Source organism: Parambassis ranga, chromosome 1, assembly GCF_900634625.1.
Source record: "Parambassis ranga chromosome 1, fParRan2.1, whole genome shotgun sequence".
In the NCBI taxonomy this organism is placed as follows: domain Eukaryota; kingdom Metazoa; phylum Chordata; class Actinopteri; family Ambassidae; genus Parambassis; species Parambassis ranga.
The window spans coordinates 19,557,877-19,578,682 of record NC_041022.1 but is presented as its reverse complement, the minus strand read 5'-3'; the positions used below and the strand labels follow the sequence as shown (position 1 = coordinate 19,578,682).

The 20,806-nt window shown below is 42.2% G+C and overlaps 1 protein-coding gene across 1 annotated transcript; it reads right to left on the bottom strand.

Annotated features, from left to right (window-relative positions):
• Positions 1-393: 393 nt before the first annotated feature.
• On the bottom strand, positions 394-3,216 carry LOC114452928 (tachykinin-like peptides receptor 99D). Its single transcript, XM_028432494.1, has 2 exons — positions 2,357-3,216; positions 394-1,393 (listed from the first exon to the last, which is right to left on the bottom strand). Exons 1-2 carry the CDS (start codon positions 3,214-3,216, stop codon positions 394-396), a joined length of 1,860 nt encoding a protein of 619 aa, XP_028288295.1.
• Between the last annotated feature and the right edge of the window lie 17,590 nt (positions 3,217-20,806).

Below are 20,806 nucleotides of genomic sequence, written 5' to 3'. Positions count from 1 at the left end.
AGCTGTGACTATGACATGACTCGCATGTAATGGCACACTGCTGCAATCTATCCTTCTTACTGATAACTAGCTTTTTGGCCCGGGGCTGAAAAACACTCCAACCATTCCCCTGTGAGGTTCCCTCCATCACTCCCCCCTCCACTTGCCTTGAAAAAACGCCCATCAGTGCTGGATTCTTTGCGGTTTTGATGATAGAGAGCGTCTATGACAAGCAGAAACAAGGAATGTGTATACCAGGTCAGTTTATCCTCAAGACAAACAATGGCTTTTGCAAGGGATTAATCCACCCTGTCAGCTGCAAACTGTGATTCTGGAACTGTGTGTGTCTTTACAGCCCGTGGGACAAAAAAGAAAAAATTCCTCCCTGCTGGTACATCAGATAATCTGCAGCCTTCATAGGATGGTCACATTAGTTGTTTCATCCTCCCTGTCTCCTACCAGGGAGCAGGTTTGTGATGTCTTGCTTCTGTGCTGCCCAGTGTAACAGAAAGTCTCTCTGGCTCTGCCCATGGTAAAATTGTCTCTCTTATCAACTGGCAGACAGTATATTGTGTCTCCTGAATGCCTCCTTAAAGGTAGCATGTCAATTTCCACAGGCTCTATCCTTAAAGGTAATGATCCAGCATTCTCATTCACAGAGTGCCTCCTTATTGGCAGGAAGTCAACTCGTGGTATGGAGTGCTGGAGTGTGTGGAGCTGGCAGGGGAACAAGGAGCTTTCACACACACTGGGACTGGACCGACACCAGTCTGAGATGCTGTGGTCAGATCCTGCTCGGCTGTCTGAACTGTCTCTGACCTTCTGCCCCAGCCCCTGGCCCCTCGCCAAGCTCAGCAGCTTAGGGATGGTAACCATGGATGCAGACGCTGCCACAGCAGCGGCGATATGGTGGCGCTCAGCAGAAGATGCTCTTGTGTCTGTAATCACAGCGGTAGGAGATGCCACTACGGCTGAGCTGGAGAATGAGGAGGAGCTGAAGAGAGAGGCGACTTTCTGGTAGTACCGCGTCCGTATGACCTTTGCTGAGCGGTACAGGTCCCCAATGAAACAGTAACATATGGGGTTGAGGCTGGAGTTTGTCAGGCCTAGCCACTGGGCGAACGGCCGTGTCTGTAGGAGCCAAGAGGATGGCCTTTGTTCGCAGTCAATCCAAAGGTCAGCCAAGTAGAGCGGCAGCCAGGACACTGCGAACAGCAGCACTAGACACACCACCATCTTGGCAATCTTCTGACGCGTCTTCAGACGTGCGGCGTGCAGAGCCTGGCTGCGAGGATCAAGATCGGCAAAAGTGGATTTTTTCCCGCCCCACAGTCGCCTGCCGGTCAGGAAGCCTATGGTGAGGTTAAAGGTCACTGGCAAACAGTAGAGCATCACAAACAGCAGCACATTGTATCTGTGGAGGAGAGGTCAAACATAAATGTAATTCTACTTTGATTATAGACATTAATATGATATGACATGTAATAGAAAAAGCATGATGTTAGATTTCCAACATGTTAAAATGAAGATACTATCGACATGTGGTCATTTTTCCATCATTGTGATTCTGTTTTATTCATCACTGTATGCAGTGAAATACTAAAAGGTTGGTTTGACACCATGTTATTAAATTTTTATTCCAATAACATTTTGCATGCACCGCTTGAAAGCAGGAATTGCAGTTTTTGTATAATTATCAGTAGCGCAATAGATCTTGTCAAACCTCACAGCTCCTGATTTCATAGACAAGGGACCAGTGTGACAATAGCATATCCTGCAGCACTGTCTCAGAACACCCGGGAGAATTAGGTTAGAGGGTATCACTGGATAATCATCACCGTGTTTAGCGTTTTGCAGCACACAGTTGGAAAGTGATTTACAGACAGTAAAGCCATAATGACATAACAGCTATAAATGATGAAAGTGTACACAACAGAAGTCATTTTGAGATGCTTGGCAACTAATGATTAAGGCAAACAACACATGGGGGGGGGTAGATAAAAAGAAAAGAAGAACATCTAAATTCATCTTTGTTTGAAGGGATGGGCCTTAAAAACATCACAAACATCTGAATGATAAATGGGACCCATTAAAACACCCCTGATGTACCAAACCAAACACACCTCACACCACCTCATGTCAACACATCCAACAGAGTACATGCTGGAGATACTAAATTTCAAAGCCTGAGCAGCCAATTGGAGAGTTCTCTGTATTTTATCATACTTAATTAAGAGCCAACTACAGAGCTGACAGTATTAAAGCTCTCAGCTGGTGTGTCAGGGCCATCCAAGTCTCAGTCCTAAAGATCATTGATGAACTGAGTCTGAATCATGTTTTACAAATTGGGTCATTGACCTTCTGTCAGAGTACTTACCCCTGCTTAAGGCGGTGTTGTGGCCACTCCTCCTGACAGACCATGATGGTGAAAGTCTCAAAGCTGATCTCTCGACGTCGGTTCATTACTGCAATAGGAGCACACATCATCGAGGACACTACCCACACTACAGCAACAGTGGCCAGGATCCGGCGGCGGGTAAACATGGAGCGAGCCCTCAGCGGTGATCGAACACTGTAGTAACGGTTCACACTGATCACTGTCAGCGTTAACACGCTGGCTGACACCGAGATTGCCTGTGTGAAGGGTACGGCTCGACACAAGAGGTCACCGTAAACCCAGGCAGTGTAGATCTGGTTTCCCAGAGTGATGGGCATGCACACGCACACCACAGCCAGGTCACACACTGCCAGGTTCACCAAGAGGCTGCGTGTAGCACTCACACCAGCAAGCCGTCGACTGCGCCTGCTGGTGAGCACTCGCAGGGACATTAAATTCCCAATGAAGCCCATTATGAAAGAGAGGCAGTACATGATAGTCAAAGCTATGGTGCTGGGCTCGTGGAGGGTCCAGAGCAGCATGCTCTCCAGGTCTGCCAAATCATTGGAGGAGAAGTTGGACAGAGACAAAGGAAAGGTGGAGGGGTATGGTTGTCTTGAAGAGGAGGAAGTGATGGAGAATAAAGGGGAAAGGTATGAAACAACGGAGGAGGGCTGCAGAGAGGGCAGAGGCTGATGGAGGGGGGTGGTGGGAGAGCTGAAAATGGAGGGCAGCATTAAAGCACTGTGGAAGCTGTAGGTGTGGTTAAGTTTTTCTTGAGAGCCGTTGTACTGCAGCAGTGGGGAGAAACTGGGCTGAGCTGAGCTCCAGTCTGACGTCTGGTCCTGGGACAGATCCATGATGCTTCCCAGTGGGAGAAAAACCACAGAGAAGAAGATGGAAGCCTCTTAAAACTGTGAGGCTTACTGCACAGGTTGCCTTTGGTCCTTTTTAAAATACATTCAAAAAACGAGAAAGACTCAAATGATTAGGATCCAGAAAGTAGGAAAAATATTTACAGAAACATTCCACGTCCTGGAAGCCATGGTTCCTCATCATATGAGTGAGTCAGCTGTAGTCATCATGCAGTTCAGCACTGGTCCCAGTGCAGTCCTTATGTAACATATGTACATTCATTCCTCTGGGGAGTGGCTGTCTGAATCCACCAGCAGACATTAACAGACTTTCTCACCTTCAAAGAAGGTAAACCTCATGCAGAGCTGTCCCCTCCTCCTCCTCCATGTTCTCTCATCCTCCTCACACCTTCAGCCCATTACAGTGATGCAATCAGATCTGTGTAGAGACACATTCTGCATATCAGACACTGTTTCCACCTGCAGCTCTACTAACAGCCAATAACACATTTTCTGGATAGGACACTAAAATGCTTTTAACATCTCCCCCTGTGGTGTGTTTGGCTCACAGCTTCCCCATGTTTAGCAATTCAACAGACATCATCTCTGGAAATAACTTAAGATTTACTGTTATTTTTACTAATAAAAGTCCTGGTACAAATTAAGTTCAATCCATATTACAATATTATTTTGTTGTAATTCCAGAGAACACATATGTCACACGGAACATCATTTTGCAGGTTTTTTTTCAGGTGTTGCAGCAGAAACTTAACAAATATTTTCCAACCAACTACATCTTAAAAACGAACCATTAACATAAAAATAAGCAACTAATCAGAAAAGCACATTTGTGTTTACTGACCGTTTATGTGCGGATCATTTGTGATGTTACAGATGCAGCCAGATGCTGACTGGAAAAAAAAGAAGACAGTGGCAAAGTTGCTCCTGGATCGTCTCCAAACCGTATATGCGCTTTATCATCTGTCTTACAGTCCCAAAAGCTACAGTAAGGTGTGTGTTTCCGTCCGCTTCTTCTTTGACACTACGGGCTCCTCAGATCTCTGCGCTCCTTACGCGGGAGCAGCGAGCCCATCCGCCACTGCAGGACTGACTATATGAAAGGAAGGAGTAAAGTCATGGAGGGAGCCGCTGCTGCCCGACTCCAACACACATTCACAGAGAGAGAGAGGGAGAGAGAGAGAGGGAGAGAGAGCATTTGTAATCAATCCAAAAGTGGCGGTCACATCACTCTGTGCGCTAAAGGATTTCCCCAAGAAATGACTCGTTTTCGGGACGCACTGCAAAAAGAGTGATTCTCCCCACTGATCGATTATCAGAATTATTGCAACGTTATCGTCTGACAGGGACAGATTGAATTTATATATTTATATATAATATTGTATAGCTTACTTAATTTGGTCATTTTTCTGCCACATTTGAAAGGTGATCTATTTATAAATAGATCTATCAGGATCTATTTATATATTTATTTTGACTATAGGCTGTATGTTTGTATATCTTTTACTGTAAATTTGAATGGCTTTGCTTCAGTCATGTTTTCTGAGTTTATTTTAAGTGAAGAACAGCAGCATTTGAGCAGCTTGCTGCCATCAAAGAAGTGGCCCCTGAATGGAGTCCAAATGTTTTTTCTTTATTTTTATATTACACATTGTACCACAAGAGTGAAGGCATGGCAGCCGTGGATTAACACTTCGCACACCTTTGCTGCTCTCAGCACTTGTTGGCAGCTCTATGTGGCCCGACTCATTTGAACCCTCTGCTCTGTTTAGGTCAGTGTTTAATCATCCGATACAGTACTCCATCACTCTGCTTCTTGGTCAGACAGCTCCAGAAACTGCCTCAGAAATTAGTAATGAAGATCAGAGTCCATATCACTGTTTCTTCTATTAGAATAGAATAGAATAGAATAGAATAGATGTACTTTATTCATCCCAAGCTGGGGAATTTGACTGTTACAGCAGCAATATACAGGCACTCAGCATACTAATCATAGTAAAGATATGTGTGCAAAATTTGTCCGTTGCAACAATCAGTTCCAGTGTTATCAATGACGCAAAGATGAGGAGGTATACAGTCATATGGCATGAGGCAAGAAAGATTTCCTGTAGCGATCTGTATGACAACGAAGCTGTCTGAGCCTTTTGGAAAAGGCGCTGTGTGTCCTGGTCAGGGAGGAGAGGGTGGTCGGGGTTATCCATGACACATAACAGTTTGTTCAGTAACCTACTCTCCTCCACTGGTTCAACTGTCTGCATCAAATGACCATGAGCCTGCCTTCCTTATCAGTTTGTTCAGTCTGTTGGCGTCACTGGCTGCAATGATGCACAGGACACTACCCAGCCGGACGAACTGTGGCCTGTCAGTCAGATAATCCGTGATCCAGGAGATCCACACCTCAGTCGCAGCTTCCCACCCAGTAATGGAGGCTGGATGGTGTTGAAGGCACTGGAGAAGTCAAAGAATGTGATTCTCACTGTGCCACCACTACCATCCAGGTGTGTGCTCGCCGATGGCGGTATCATCCACCCCCCAGACGCTGCTAGGCAAACAGAATCGTGTCCAGAGAAGATTTCACCTGTGGCCACAGGTGGACCAACACCACTCTCACCAGCACCTTCATCACATGGGATGTGACGGCAGGTTATAATTTTATTCCAGTGGAAGATGTACCCATATATCATTCCCTCATGATTATGTCATCACTTTCACTGCCAGAAGGAGGAGACTAAAGTGCCACAATGTCACTGAAGACTGTTAAACAGTGCATCAGTGCAGCATGTTCAGTCAGCTCTTAGCTTCAGTCCAAACATGCTGCAAACTGTTTCCTTCTATAACACACCAATGTGTGTTTATGTAATGCTGCATTACCATTCATCACACACATCTTACAGATGCTCCTTATAACCTGTCAGGCAGAAAGTCCTAATGTGTAAATCCAGCTACATTAGATAGAGAAAGTGTTTAAATTAATCAAATGTGTTGGAATAACTGATGAGGCAGCCATATTTTTGTTGATACTACCAACCACAGAGCTCTCTCTAATGGCTCCAGCAGCACATGTACAGACCCTGGAAGAAGCTGCTGTGTGAAATCATACAGAATAAATACATACATTTCATTTTAATCATAAAACATCAGGGATCTGTGTCATAGATTTCCTCTCTTCAGCTCGCTATCAGTGAATGATCATTCCCATTGTGTACCATTTTGTCCTCTCCATAGATTTAGTTTGTTTCAGGTCAGCAGGTTGTTTCCTGACCATTATAATATAAACAGGAAGTTTATAGCTGATGGCAAAATACTTCTCACACTTTTGATGTGGGGTAAACCAAGCAACACATTTTCTCGTGTCTGAGCAACAACAATGGTAAATTTAACTTTGAGGGCAACACACTGCTATAATGACCTCATATGCCACATTTTAGGTTCATTTAATGGTGTATACTTTATGCAAATTAGTGAAAGAGTGAAAAAATAATAATAAAAAAACATTAACAGGCCTATCATCACATGTGTTCCCATTATAAATGGGATCATGCACTGATCTTTTTTAGTGAGCCTAATGCACTGCAATTTAAGATTTTTTTAATGTATACTGTAAATATTTAATATTTATAATAATAATACTGTTTATATATTTATTTATATTTATAAATAATTTACATGCAACATCAAAATGACAGAAATGTTTCCAGTGAACCCCAGAAAGAGATGGACCTGTTTTGTTTATTTGCTATGTATATTGATATTTAAGGAGACAGCAGCCGACCTACATGTCTGGTTTGGCAACAACAAGATGAACTGGAACAAAATGAGAAAGAGCCGTTTGCTCTCCAACTTCAAGGTTCTTTGTGAAAGAGTGGATTTTAACAAAGCAATGAGTCATCTACCTCGCAGATCAAACATCCTCTATGACCAAAAGAAGAAACAGTAATATTGACTGCTGGCGTTATATTTGGTGATGAGTCAGCTCAAGATATTTATAATTTAGTTCCACTTTAAAGGCTGAATCATTTATGTTCCTACCCCCATATTCAGTGAGACTCAGGTGTGCAGGTCAGTTTTTAAGCAGAACAGCACACAGAGCAGTTTGTAATTAAACTCTGTGCTTTAACAGAGCAGTTCTGTTTTCATGAGTCCACAAAATAAGTTTAGAAACTAACCAAAAAAAACCTTAAATAAGACTTCTCCGCCCTAAAAATAATACTATTGATGAGAGCCTGATATTAAGAGCAAATGCAGTGTAATCGTACAGTTAATGATGGATAAAATTAGACCAGTGAAGAAGATGTAACATGGCGGTGGGTTTGAGCTGGTTCTCTGCGCAGGCTTGGCAGACATTTGCTATTTAAATGAGCTGCAGATATTTTTCCATATGAGCCCAAGTGTGCTTTGATTAACAGGATGAAAACGTTCCTGTGACCTTGAATGCTCACTGCTGACTAATGTAAACTGCAGCAGAGAGTGTGCCAAGCCAGTAAGATACACTTTACATGGTGGATGCTGCAGAGTAAATGTCATTCAGTCCCTTTAAGGCTCATCTAGTGATGGGTGTTAGCAGCACCTTGTTTGGGAACTGCGTCTCTTTGTTGTAGCATGAAAAGGGCAGAGAAAACAAAAGGGCAGCAGCGCTCATCCACCTGCTCCTGCACTCCTTTACACATCAGGAAGACTCTGAATCAAACACTGGCATCTTTTGTTAACCATGTTTTCCTCATCAGGACTCTTTTTTTCAACCATAATGGGCACTACAAAACGAAATAAATTAGGCAAGACAACTCTATTGTGTCCAGTGATCTTTCTCTTTACATTACTTTGTAGTCAAATAACCTTAAAAGACTACAGTACATAGAATCCTAGAAGAAGGGAACTTTATTGTGCCAAAGGTTCACCACTCATCTACTGAATAGCCTCGGGTAATGGACACCTTTGACCTCAATCTCTTCCAGTAGGGCATTTCCTGGAAGACAGGAGCTGCTGGGTTTGATTCATCTCCAATAGTCTCAGTGTTTGGGTGCAAAACATACTTCACAGATTGAAAAAAGGATGAAGTGATTTCAGTTTATAGGTCGAATTACAGCATCTAAAAAGGTTCATACCTGCAATACATAACAACCACAGCTGTTATCTTACCACACAGGAGAGCGTTTGCCTTCTCTACTACTGAATCGAACATGTGGTCTTTAGTTCACTGTGGAGAGTGCAGAGATCATGTTAACTGTACAGATGTCACTGCAACCATGAGCTTAGACCAGGCCATCCCATCTATGGTCACTAAATGCAACATCATCATAAAAGACAGACAGAAATGTATCAATACAACAAATACAGCACATTCTACACAGTCTACAGCAACATGGACTATATGGAAATCTGAAGATAGGTGATAGTTTAGACAAGTTAGTTATGGGAGCTGCAAAAACTTCAGACCCTTCAGGGAAAATGTGAGCTTTAAACAGTGTCCAAAGTCAAAAGCCTGCTGACAGATGAAGGCCTCGTTCATCACATAGTCTCTGCTGACTCTGATTGTTTTAGTCAACTTTTTCCCCCCTAACAGCAAGATCCTGCAAATGTGATGCGACTCACAGTCAAGCAGAGTTTAAAAGAGCTGCTCAAAGGATGATTCCACACTGTTCTGCTGGAGCTACAAAGTCACTCGTGTAGCCTGTGGATTAATAACAACATAACAAACGTGCCAAAGGAATTCAAATGTGGGTGTTGCAATTTAACTGGCAGATTTTATGTCCTGTGTGTCACACAGACAACTCTGAACCTCCACTGTTAGGGTGCAACTTTGATGATTTTAGGAAAATAAAATGTTTATTCCCTGTTAAGAGTCATTGTGCAAGCCTATTCATTAGACAGCAGGCACGCACTTAAAAAAAAACACGAACTCCTGACTCTCTGCATGACTAAGCTGCAGAAAAATATAGTGTGTGAACTAAAACACTAATAACTTCCTCCACTTTGAGCACATGTTGGACTCCCTGTTCCCACAAAGGTCAGCTCTGTCAACATCTTGCAACTAGTCAACCAAGCTAATTTACCAGTGTTAAAAGTGAGGCAAAACATTTGCCCCCATTACATTTAATTCTGTATGAGAGTGCACACTTTGCAAATGGCACTACCCAAACAAAGAAGGGTTGATGCAGAATTCATTGAAGAAAATGTGGTTTTACTAAAAAAGTGGCTAAAGCTAACAAAGCAAAAAGGCAAGAAATCCAGGGGAACATCACAGGTGACAAAGACACCAGATCACAGGGGCTAAACACTCAAGGTGAAGATAAAAAGAAAAAAATAGGGAACCAATTCAGGTGCAGCAGGCAACACAGTGTACTCGCAATGCACCATGAAAAGTTGTGTACAAGTAATGCTCACTATATATTAGCAATCTGTACAGCCGTGCTTTGTGCTCAGTATTTAACTGGCCGTGATGCTGCATGTTTTATTTATGTGACAGCAGTGAGTATGAGTATGGAGTAGGGATTTCAGACGCAGCTCAGGGCTGTAATTAATATAATAAAACAGGAAGTGCAGGTGTTATGGCACTACTGTGTTAACACCTGCATAAAAGAGTAATATACAGAGAAAGTTACAGCTTGTCTGTTCTAAATAATAAACCCAAAAAGAGAAGAAGAAGAAGAAGTTGAGCCTTTGAAAGGGTGAAAAAAACAAATGTCCGATCAACACGTCACATCTCACTTTGCATTAGTGTTCACTCAGACAGGGAGATTAGGAGACACCATCGTCCTGATCTGTCTGCTGTGACAGGTCAGTATGTGCCTGACCTGAAGCTGCACCCGAGACAAAGGCTGAGTTTAAGATAAACACTCTCAATGTCTGCTGTTCTTCTTTCTGACATCATGGGCTGTGTTGTACTTCCTATGCGGAAAGGAAAGAAAGTGATACCATAAATCATTAGAACCTCGCTCTCTCTCTATGTGGTAATACAGAGATCTCTGCTGAAGGCACATATGAATCATATTACACACACATGCTCACACACACACACACACACAAAATTATCTAATTTTTGCTATTAATTGAATCTCTGAATGTGTTTAATGAACCATCTCAGCCATCAGGATGTGTGTATGAGGACAATCAATTTCTCCAGGCACTCTAACCCCTCACACATACAGAGTAAACTGCACACATGCCGTCCCCAAGCCCTCCACCCCCCATCCGCCCCTGTCTCTCTCTCTCTCTCTCTCTCTCTCTCTCTCTCTCTCTTTCTTCTTCCTCCTCCTCCTTCCTAATGACCTTTAACAGCTCCCACAAAGCAACACAATATCATCACACAATGCATGATTGTGGATGCATGAATGGCCAGCGTGATCAAAAAATGGACTCTAGTTTTGGACTTGGCCATATAGGTGTGAGTGTGAAGGGTTGTTTGTCTTCTTATCCCCATGACAGAATGGTGACCTGTCCAGAGTGTATCCAGCCTTTCACTCATTGTTATGTGCCGCCATTAGTTTCTGTTGTGTCTCTGTGTGCTCTGTGTCCAGGTAGTGTGTGGACTGTGTGCACTTCCGCTGAACCAAGTGGATGGATCACAGCTGATTCCACTTGCTTCTCATGAGCACGCCTATATATATATACTGGCAGCATGCACACGGCCGGGGCCAGTGGGCCAACTTGTAAGGGACACGTCTATGCTTCGGGTGGGACAGAAGCATGATGACCAGTACTGTTATTTTGTGTTAGATTTTGTTGTTTTGTTCATTATTTTCTTTATTAAATATCATTCACAGTCACTGTTTCCTCCTCCTGTCTCTTCCTCAGGCCCGGGGTAACATTATTGTTGCTTCCACTCATCCCCTGGACTAACCGGGGAACATACCACCTGTAGAACTGTAGAACAGGTTAAGAAAATGGATGGATGTTCATAAGAAAGCTTTTCATGATCAGCAACATGTGATGTGTGCACGCAGAGTATTGGTGTATATTCGTGATGGGTGTCTAGGGTCATTAAAGAGAAGGAAGAAGAGTTTTTGTGATGAAGTTTATAAACCTTGAAAACCTTTCATCACCCGAGTTAAAACACGGCAGTCTGAGTAACACACTCTCTGACTGCTGCAGAACTAAATACAACATTTCTGTTGCTAACAGAGTTATAAAAGATTCTATTTGATTCACTGTGTTCATACTGGTAAAAGTGATATAGTCAGTTCCTTCATAATGTTCATACACCTGCAGCATTTTAGCCCCCACGAGGTCACTTACTGTTTTTTAGTCTAAAACCATAATGATAATGTTTTTCAGACTTATAATATGAGCCAATAGAAATCTGTTTAAGGCATGTCTGCCTTGACTGCACTTCATAGAGGCTACGTCCACGGTCTGTTACTAATCCTAGCTTTTACATTCAGTTCATTTCTCAGGTTTAGCAGCTCATGTGCTCATTATTTACAGCAGAGTTATTAGATTATCTTTCTTTGTCATTCGTGCTCTTTTAACAGGATTTCAAAGTCTGCCCACAAAGCTCCCAGCACACTCATGAGTTTATAGTCCGTTTCTATAATCACGATATGGATAGAAGTCTGGTATGTGATCACGTTGAGGAGGTATGTGGGAAGAAGGACTGGGTGGGTTATAAGGTTGCTATTGTTGTTAAGGTATTCTTAATTTGTACTATGTGTGCTTCACTGTCTGTTACTAAAAGTAAGCAAAAGAGGAAATTGAGAAGTTTTTAGTCATTAGTCACACCTGGTTATCAGTTGTATACAGCTGTTACTGTTGCTGTGTGTGCTTTGAAAAGACACAAGCACACAAGTGTTTTGTTTTGTGATTTTTTGCACTATACAAAGTAAGTGCATGCTCTACCTTGACTGTTATATGGCATCTTGATGAAAACAACATGACGTGTTTCCATTGATTGTGTACACATGGCCTTGCAGAATGTTCCATAAATCACTAATGACTCATAATCAGCCACATGTGTAGCTTTGGTGTGCTAAGCTTCTCGTAATGTAACGCCTGAATGAACAGGTGCTCAGAAATCTGTCATGTCACCTCTCCTGCCTTATGAACATGTAGGCACACCGGTCCCCCTCATCATGAATCCAATTTCCTGCACAGACACCTTGTGAGTTGCCTGCCGGTGGTCCAAGCATGTCCACCTGTGCATAACAGTGTGAGTGTCTGTGTGTGTGGGTGTTTGTGTGGGCTGCAGAGGAAAATAATGCTTCCGAAATGAAGTGCAGCAATTCACTGAGCCTTCGGCAGTTCCTCACTGCCAACCCTCTGCTTTACATCATAAATATTTCATTTCCTCTTAAGTCACCTTTGTTCTTGCTCTCTCTGCATGTGTTTGTGTGTGTTTCTGAGAGTGTGTGTGAGACTTTGATTACCTTTTGTTTGTTCTAATTGGACAAAAGTTCAGACGTTTTCATGTTTCAATATTTTTTTTTCCTCCAGAGTGGATGTGAAGGAGCACTGAACTGACAGCTTTTCCACTTAACGCTTCAAGGAGAGGAGAGAAGACAAACGTGAGATGACGGAGCCGGTTATATCAGATTGAAAACCCCACAGCTCACACACAAGCCTGTGAAGCTATCCTGTGAATGTCCAGTGATGTATACCAGGCCTCGGTTCTGGCTATTCCTTGAGGTAATCTGCACACTGAGAAACTCCCAGAGAACACACCTTCAGGCACCACCAGTAGGAACGCTGATGTGACGTAACGGTCAGCCAGTGGAGGGTAGAGCTATGTAACTTAGCTCTGTGCAACACACATTATGCAGCAACATGCTACAGTGCTGCACATATGAGGGGATCACATTGTTTCTCTGCTTTGTGCTTTTTTGTACATTTTAACAATTTTTGCCTTGAATGGTAAATATTCAACAAATTCAACACTTCAAGACCATGCTGTGAAATATCAGCTATAAAGTAGCCGAAGACCCTAAATTGTTCACTTCACACACACACGCTCCATTTGCTGCTTCTTCACTGCGGCTTTTCTCAACTTGCCCTTTACCCTTCTCCTTCTGTGGAGTTACTGTTCATTTATATGCAGCTATAAACCTCATATCCTCCAGCAAGTTTTGACATCTTCCTCTCACCATGACTTATACTTCTCCATCTCCTTCCTCTAACTTTCCCCAATCTTGCAGTCACAATTGAGTTCGCTTCAAACCACAAAAACAGGATGTGGTGTGAAGTTTTTGAAGCAGGTACTCAGGAAATATTGAGTAAAACACAGCAAAGCAGATATCCAGCAAATAGCAGTGAATTTCTTCCCTGCAAGTCATTTTGTTTGGACTGCTGAAATCAATAACACTATTTTAAACAACATTCCAATATAACAGTGTTTGAAATAGTCAGATATGATACCTCAAAGCTTCACTGTGATGCCTCTCCTTGTCCTCTCCGTCTCTGCAGAAATATCAAAGGAAATGAATGCACGGTGCTGATGGTACTTACCTGACCATCTAAGGAAGATTGCAAATATATATCTGTTACAACAGGAGGTGCAGACACACAGAAAACACTGAGCTGCAGTATATAAAAAGAACACGCTTGTAATCATTCAAGAAACAATTGAAATTCATTGGCGACACTTTCAGAACATGCACATTCTCACAATTGTGACTGAGGCCACAGTTACATAAGCAGTTCAGTGTGCTGCTTTTCCTCATTAGGTGGAAACCACTCTCTGTGTTTATGTAAGGGGAATTCAATTTGAGTCAAAATGACAAATTACAAACTCACTCAAATACCACGTTCATATCAACAGTGACTTCTTCTGTCTTTTGACACTACAGTGACCTATCAAAAACATCGATACGTTCCTGTTAGATCAGTCTGTGACACAACATTGAACCATGAAAGTGATACGACAAATGTTTTGCCATCCGATGAGTATAGCATGTCGCTCCACTATAGTGTTTCCCCTGCCCCCAGTCAAAATGTCTTTGTTCACAATACATTTGTACAGATTAAACTTGGATTGGCTCTTAGTCTGAATGTTTGTTGGAAGAAAGTTGTGGTGATCAATCATCCTGTCAGTTCGTAGATTCTGGCAGAATGAAGTCTGAAATCAAGTCTGTGATGTCAGGAAATCCCAATGGATTTGCCCGTCCGCCTCCTTCTTGTTTTCCGTCTCCACTTCATGTTGTTGTCATGGGCTGTCGGATTTATATGTGTGTGATCTTCCGAGATTCTATAGAATTATCACATAGTCTCGGCAGATTCTATAGAATCATCCGTGATAATTCTATAGAATTCTGTGGTTAGTTGCACCATCGCCCCATGTGGACTGTTTTATTTTTTACCTGGCATGCTGGCTTTCTCCCTCTCTCTCCTCAGGTGTTCTGTTGAGGCTGCAGGTTGGCTGGGCGGAGCACTGATTAGGCACACCTGCCTGATTTCACCCACCTTCACTCTCCGTCAGTTCTTCCGCTCACAACGTGGTAACAAGACCGCTTCACTCTGTACTCTTTTGTGATTTTTGAGCTTTATTTTTTGAGTTCTGTTCAACTCACTATTAATAAATCATGTTACCTTTGAGTCTGCGTTTGGACCTTCACTTTTTCCACACAACCGCTTCTATAGAACAGTGGCAGATTCGATAGAATCATCATCGATTCTATGGAATCACCCACGATTCTATAGAATCTTCCAATAATCAGTGATTCTAAAGAATCATACTCTCTGACAGACAGTTTAACAGACAAACTCTGCAGACAGTTTAACCAAATATGTATGTTTAGGATTCTATAGAATCTGCCATAGAATAATCAGCGCTCCGCAGATTCTGAAGAATCACTGCATTTGGGGTTGTTTTACTGTTTTACTTACTTTTACTTTACTTTTTAAGTCAAATATTTTTGAGAGAAATTTGACATATTGAAACAAAGTAGTGACTAAAATAAGTAAGGAAAATGAGTTGGAGATTTTTTCAACAACTCTAATGGAATATGAAGTGAATGAATCCATAAATATAAGGATGTGCAAGTTCCAAAAATACAGTGTGAAACTGAATCATACACAGCTAATATAATTAGCATTTAGGAACACATTATCCTATATCTACTTCAGTTGACTCTTTACATAACGTTTCCTTTTCACACTGTGTGAACACTTGCTGTGCAGTAATGAGGACTATATGGAAATAGAGAGCCTTGTCTCCTGCTCTCTTACTCATCTGTGAACTCTAAGCCTCCTCCTGTCTTGCAGTAGATGCAACAAGGAAACAACGTCACAGGAAAGAGTGCGGGCCTCTTTTATCTGCTGGCTGCAGGCTATAGGTTTTTCTACCCTCATTTCAGTGGGCAGTTTGTGGAAGAACACTGACACAAACAGCCAGGGGGCGTAGTTACAAGAGAAAGGATTGACGGAGGGGAGGGAGAGGATATGGATGTGCATGCATGTGCATAGAAGAGTAGGTGGGGAGGGCAGGACAGACATACTGTGCCAGTGTAATTCCCCATGGCACCACAAGATTAATTTTTCACTTGAGATTTTCTGGTACACACTGACACAGCGAGTCCCTCTCCGTTTCACAGGGAAGATGTATGAGCTGCATGATGAGTAGATCACATCAGCTCCCTCCTCGCTTGTGCAAACCATCCATCCCCGGCCTCCACACTGACAGGCTGAGCCCAGGGCAAAAGGTGGCAGCAGCCTTAGGAAATGCATTTATGTGTGTCTTAGAACACAGTATAATAATAATGGGTCCAAAAAAATGCCCCTCCATACATGCATTTGTCTGTCTGGGAGCTGGGGGCTAAGAAAGCTTAACATAGCCTCTGACAGCTCACATGGATGTGACCTGCAGCAGAAGGAGGCTGCAGCAGCATCTAGTGGTGGGAAATGTTCTGTCACTTTTGAGCCGGTTCCAAATGTGTGCTGAAGCCACAGATCTGTAGTGGAGTCAGAGGAAGGTAATAACCCAATAAATCCTTGATACAGTGACTGAGTCTGTGGACAACAACTAGTATGTGTGATTTCATTTGACTGTACTATCCCCAATCTAATGAACAGCACCACTGTGTAAACTGACACACAGGCATAGGGGGTAGTTTTGTTAAGAATACAGAAGCAGATGAGGTGCAATATAGTGTCAGGTCAGTCATGAACATTTTCATCCAGAAGAGCAACTCAGTTACGAGCAAACATAACGGGACACGCTCCTTTCTCTGCTAATTAGAGCTGCACTGATAAAATCAGATATCATCTCCATTGTTTACTAAATAGCTACAGCAGATAATGATGGTGATCCACCAGCACACACAGCATGCTGGCAGACTCACAAAAGCACAGAGAACAACAATGAAGTGAGCCAAAGAGTTGGCTCTGTGGAGGTATTTCACACTTGTCTCAACTGTGGTGATAAATGCATTAGGATGAAGGTGAAGGTAGTGCTGACCCTTTTTGGTAGCTACTGTTGATCAACACTTCCTCCAAGTAGTTCCCATACTATTAAGCTAAATTCACTAGTTTGGATAGACTGGATACAATAGACAGTCAAAAGCCTTTTCATTGCAGAGGAATGACAATGAGGAGTGGATTTGTCACCGCGGGTGAAATAAATCCATAAAGAGCTTTACCATACAGACTAAAGTAAAATCTATGCCAGTGAACACAAACTACACAGTGCTGCTTTTGATGTGTGCTGCACAATACTTCAGTTTGAACACTTTTTATTGTCTCCCTACATATCATCTATCTGGTTGGCTACATTTAAAAAAAAAAAACAAGACAAACACGGCTCATCTTGTGCCTGAATAAGCAGAGATTGTCTTCAGCACCAACTTGGTGGAGTCAGCTGGGGAAAGCATGCTCTTCTCTAAGGCAACCCCCAATAAAAACCCTCACACAGTATTGTGGAGGATTGAAGCAGCTTTTGTTCACAGGACTGTAAAGAGCCTGGAACAAACTCCAGATATGGTCATAAAGTCAGTTAATCTGACCAGAGGTTTGTTTGCCTGTCTCATTCTTTGATTGCTTCCCACTGATTCCTCTCCTCATCTTTCTGCTCCTAAGGAGATTTGAACAGTTGAATGGTTACATTTGGATGCTCTGTGGACAAAAAAAGCAGACTGTATAAAATATGCAAACTTACAGATAGTCAATCAAACATGCTCAGAATACTAAAACAGCTAAAAAAAAGCTTCTATGTGTCCCTCGGGCTCTTTGCTTATCAGTGTCAGTGGAAAGTGTTGCACTGGAGGGGCAGCTGATTTTGTGCATGCGTGTGTGAGTGTGTGTCTGTGTGAGAGAGAGCCGCTATTCTCACGCTATGGTGACTCATTGGTGACAGCAGACACTGCTCACATTCAGTTTTGATATCACTTAACCAGGATTTGGACTCTGAATGATATCACACACACACAAATATGTGTGCCCAATATGTAGTGAATGCATTACAACACTAGATCATACGTTAACTGATGAAGATTATACACCGTGACACTGACATCACTGGTATGTCCAGTATAGAAATCATCTAACAACCAACCTGTATGACAATCTGCTGGATAAGCTACATGCCCTGCAGTCCTTTGTGCAACCTGCTAGGTGGGTCCAGAGAGGGTACACCATAAATGTGTGGAAGTGGAAGAATGGCAAGAGGTAAATGTCATTTCTCTTGCAATCTGATGTCTGTTCTCTGGACAGTATAATAGACCACACTATGGGAGTTTATAGACTGCTTGGTCGGTAGAGACAGAGAGATACGGATAACAAAATGCAGCTCAGCAATAAGGCCACATGATTCTCATCACTGGTTTTCATGTCAGACAGCGTAAAGATGAGAGACTGACAGAACAAGCAGGGTTAAGTGGCTGCAGTCTAATGTGCATGTGACACCTGTGATGTTTGTGTGTGTGTGTGTTTGTGTGTGTGTGAGACAGATCAGTCCATACCGGGGATGTAATTGGCAGTGTCAAAGAGGAGATTTGCAGGTGTCAGACTGATGTGACACACCTCTGCTGCAGGCCTGTTTGTACCTCCTTGATAAGATAAGACTCTGTGTCTGTCACTATCACATCCACACAAACTGAAAGGTGTCAGCTCCTTTCATCCTGACAGATTAACGCGTTGCCATATTTGAAGCCTTATTATCACTCACACACCTCATACACACAAACACGGCCTTGTGAGCATTGATTTTTGTCTAGCTAAATAATAACATACCTTTATTGTTCAAAAGTAAGCTTTCTCAGCCAAAGGAAGATTCACTCTGAAGATGAGTGACACGTCATACAGGTGTCGGATGAGCTGCGGATGTGTCAGCAGAATGACGTCATCATTACAGCTGTGTGAACGTGTTTTAAAACAGAAAAAGTAAAGTCAGTTACCGCAGCATGATCTGATGGCCATTATCTTGATTAGACCCCTGCAGACACAGGATGGATGGATGTGTATCCAGAGAAATAGGCCATTAATAAAAGCCCAGCTGAATCAAACACGAATCTGAAAACACTAATGTATCCACTAATGAAAGGGCTGTGAAGTATTTACAAACATCAAGCCAAGCACTGAACTGATCTGCTTTTAACACCTGGATAAAAATAACCTGGATGACTGAGAAGCTTCTCCGACATACTGTAGCACAGACTGCGAATGTTTCCAGGATCCATTAAAAAAATGGCTTGTGAAAATACTGAAAATAAAAATGTGCCAGAGGTGTAGGAACACATGAATATTCTGCAGCTTAGTAAATGATCTGCTGTCTAATTGGACGAAGGTGTTCTGTAAACATGTTTCACATCATGTCAAAACGAATATTAAAACTCCATTAAAACACAATTTTAATCATTAAAGGATTTTATTTAACTCACCCTGATAATTAAGTGAGATAATAAAAGGTTTTGATGTTTCTGATCAGAGACTCAAGGCTCCAGCAGCCATGATTTACTTTTTCCAGACTGTTCTGTTTGATGTCTGTGTTTTTACATACTGACTGATTATATATAGTATTACATTTTTATAGCTTGACACACTATAGATGTATATATATAAATCCATGTTCCCATGCAGCCACACATACACACATGTACTGACTCACAGGGAGGTCACCAGTTGCCATAACTGTCATGAGTTGTAAAATGGAAAGTCTTTTTTAGCGAGTAAAGTTCTCACACACTCGGGCTCTGCAGACAGTTTAAACTAGATATGTATGTTTAGGATTGAATAACAGCTGTAGATTTATCACTGCGAGACAAACAAAACCTGATCTGTGCCTGCATTTCCCCGTCTGCTCCATCATCATCATCTCCCCCTCCACAAATCAACTTCACATCAGACCCATTATGAGATTACTTCGTGTGTTTTGTGGTACAGCTGCAGGAAACATTAGAATAAATGTCAAACATGGCTTTCTAGTTCATATCGGTTCACAGGATGATGACTGTGACGAGGCTGAAGATTAACATGGGGACCACAGACTCCCCTGAGTTGGTCATGGTAAGGTATGGAGTGAGGTTTAATTTGTTGAACATGTGTGTGTGTGCTGAAGGAGGTCATGGTAGACGGTATGGATTTCAAGGACCAAGAAAGCAGGGGCTAAGGGTGAACCCCCAGGGGACAGTGCACATAATCAGCAAGTTAGACTTCAGGGATTGGAGGGAGAATTCTGAGGGCAGCAGCTCAGTAGGGTGAAGGCAACAGGGTGGAGAGTTTTTAATTGAAGGTTCAATTTCTAATCCCCTCTGACCAGAGCAGCCAGCAGCCAAACATGCTTTAACCAGAGACAGTTACAGAAACAGGCAGCCTTAAATAAAGCTTTTAAATGCATTTTTAAAGTTATTCAAAAGATAATAAAACGATATTAAAGGCACTCCTTCAGTTTTTAAAGGTGGTTTATGGTCATATTAGGTTTTCTCTTTAGTGTGATGAAGTACTGTAATACCTCATGCATTTACATAAATTCATCTACATGGGTACTCCAGAAGCTGACATACCCTGCTATCACTAGGTGGAAAGTATCATCTCCACTGTGATACAATATTTAATCATTGCTCTCTTCCTCTCTCATTTGCATTTTAGATTAAATTAGCATTTAAAGTGTAGGTAAAAGGAAAGAGCTTTCTAGTTTAAATCAGACATATTATTTCTGTTATTCCTTGGCTGGTTCAGCAGCTGTGATGCCAAGACTGAATTACACAGAGGAAACAGGCCCAGCGCCTTTGGATCTTCCTGTGAAATCACAGCATGTCATTTTCACATTTCTGCTTGTGAATGGATCAAACAAACAAGATACTAAAATGTGTTATTTATTTAGCCTCAGGGGGGCTGATAAAGCAGTTTTAGAACAGAGCCAGAAGTGATGTTTCCCCACTTTCAGCCTTTCATATTTGTATGTGCATCTATCTATCTATCTATCTATCTATCTATCTATCTATCTATCTATCTATCTATCTATCTATCTATCTATCTATCTATCTATCTGTTTATCTATCTATGTAATTGTGTTTGTAACCACATACAGCCCTCTCTCGCCTCCATCTTCATGTTTTCTTTTCATTCATTTTTCATTTTTTCTTCCTCCTCTCCCTTTCTCTGTGTGTTTGTGTGTTTGTGCATGAGTGTGTGTGTGTGTGGTGTGATATTAATCCAGACT

What these genes read in the sequence shown, in the direction of transcription:
- LOC114452928 (XM_028432494.1), bottom strand. Translation starts at nt 3,216, where the DNA reads ATGGATCTGTCCCAGGACCAGACGTCAGACTGGAGCTCAGCTCAGCCC. An exon ending in CAACACCGCCTTAAGCAGGG is followed by an intron (nt 1,394 to 2,356) that starts GTAAGTACTCTG and finishes TCTCCTCCACAG; the next exon opens with ATACAATGTGCTGCTGTTTG.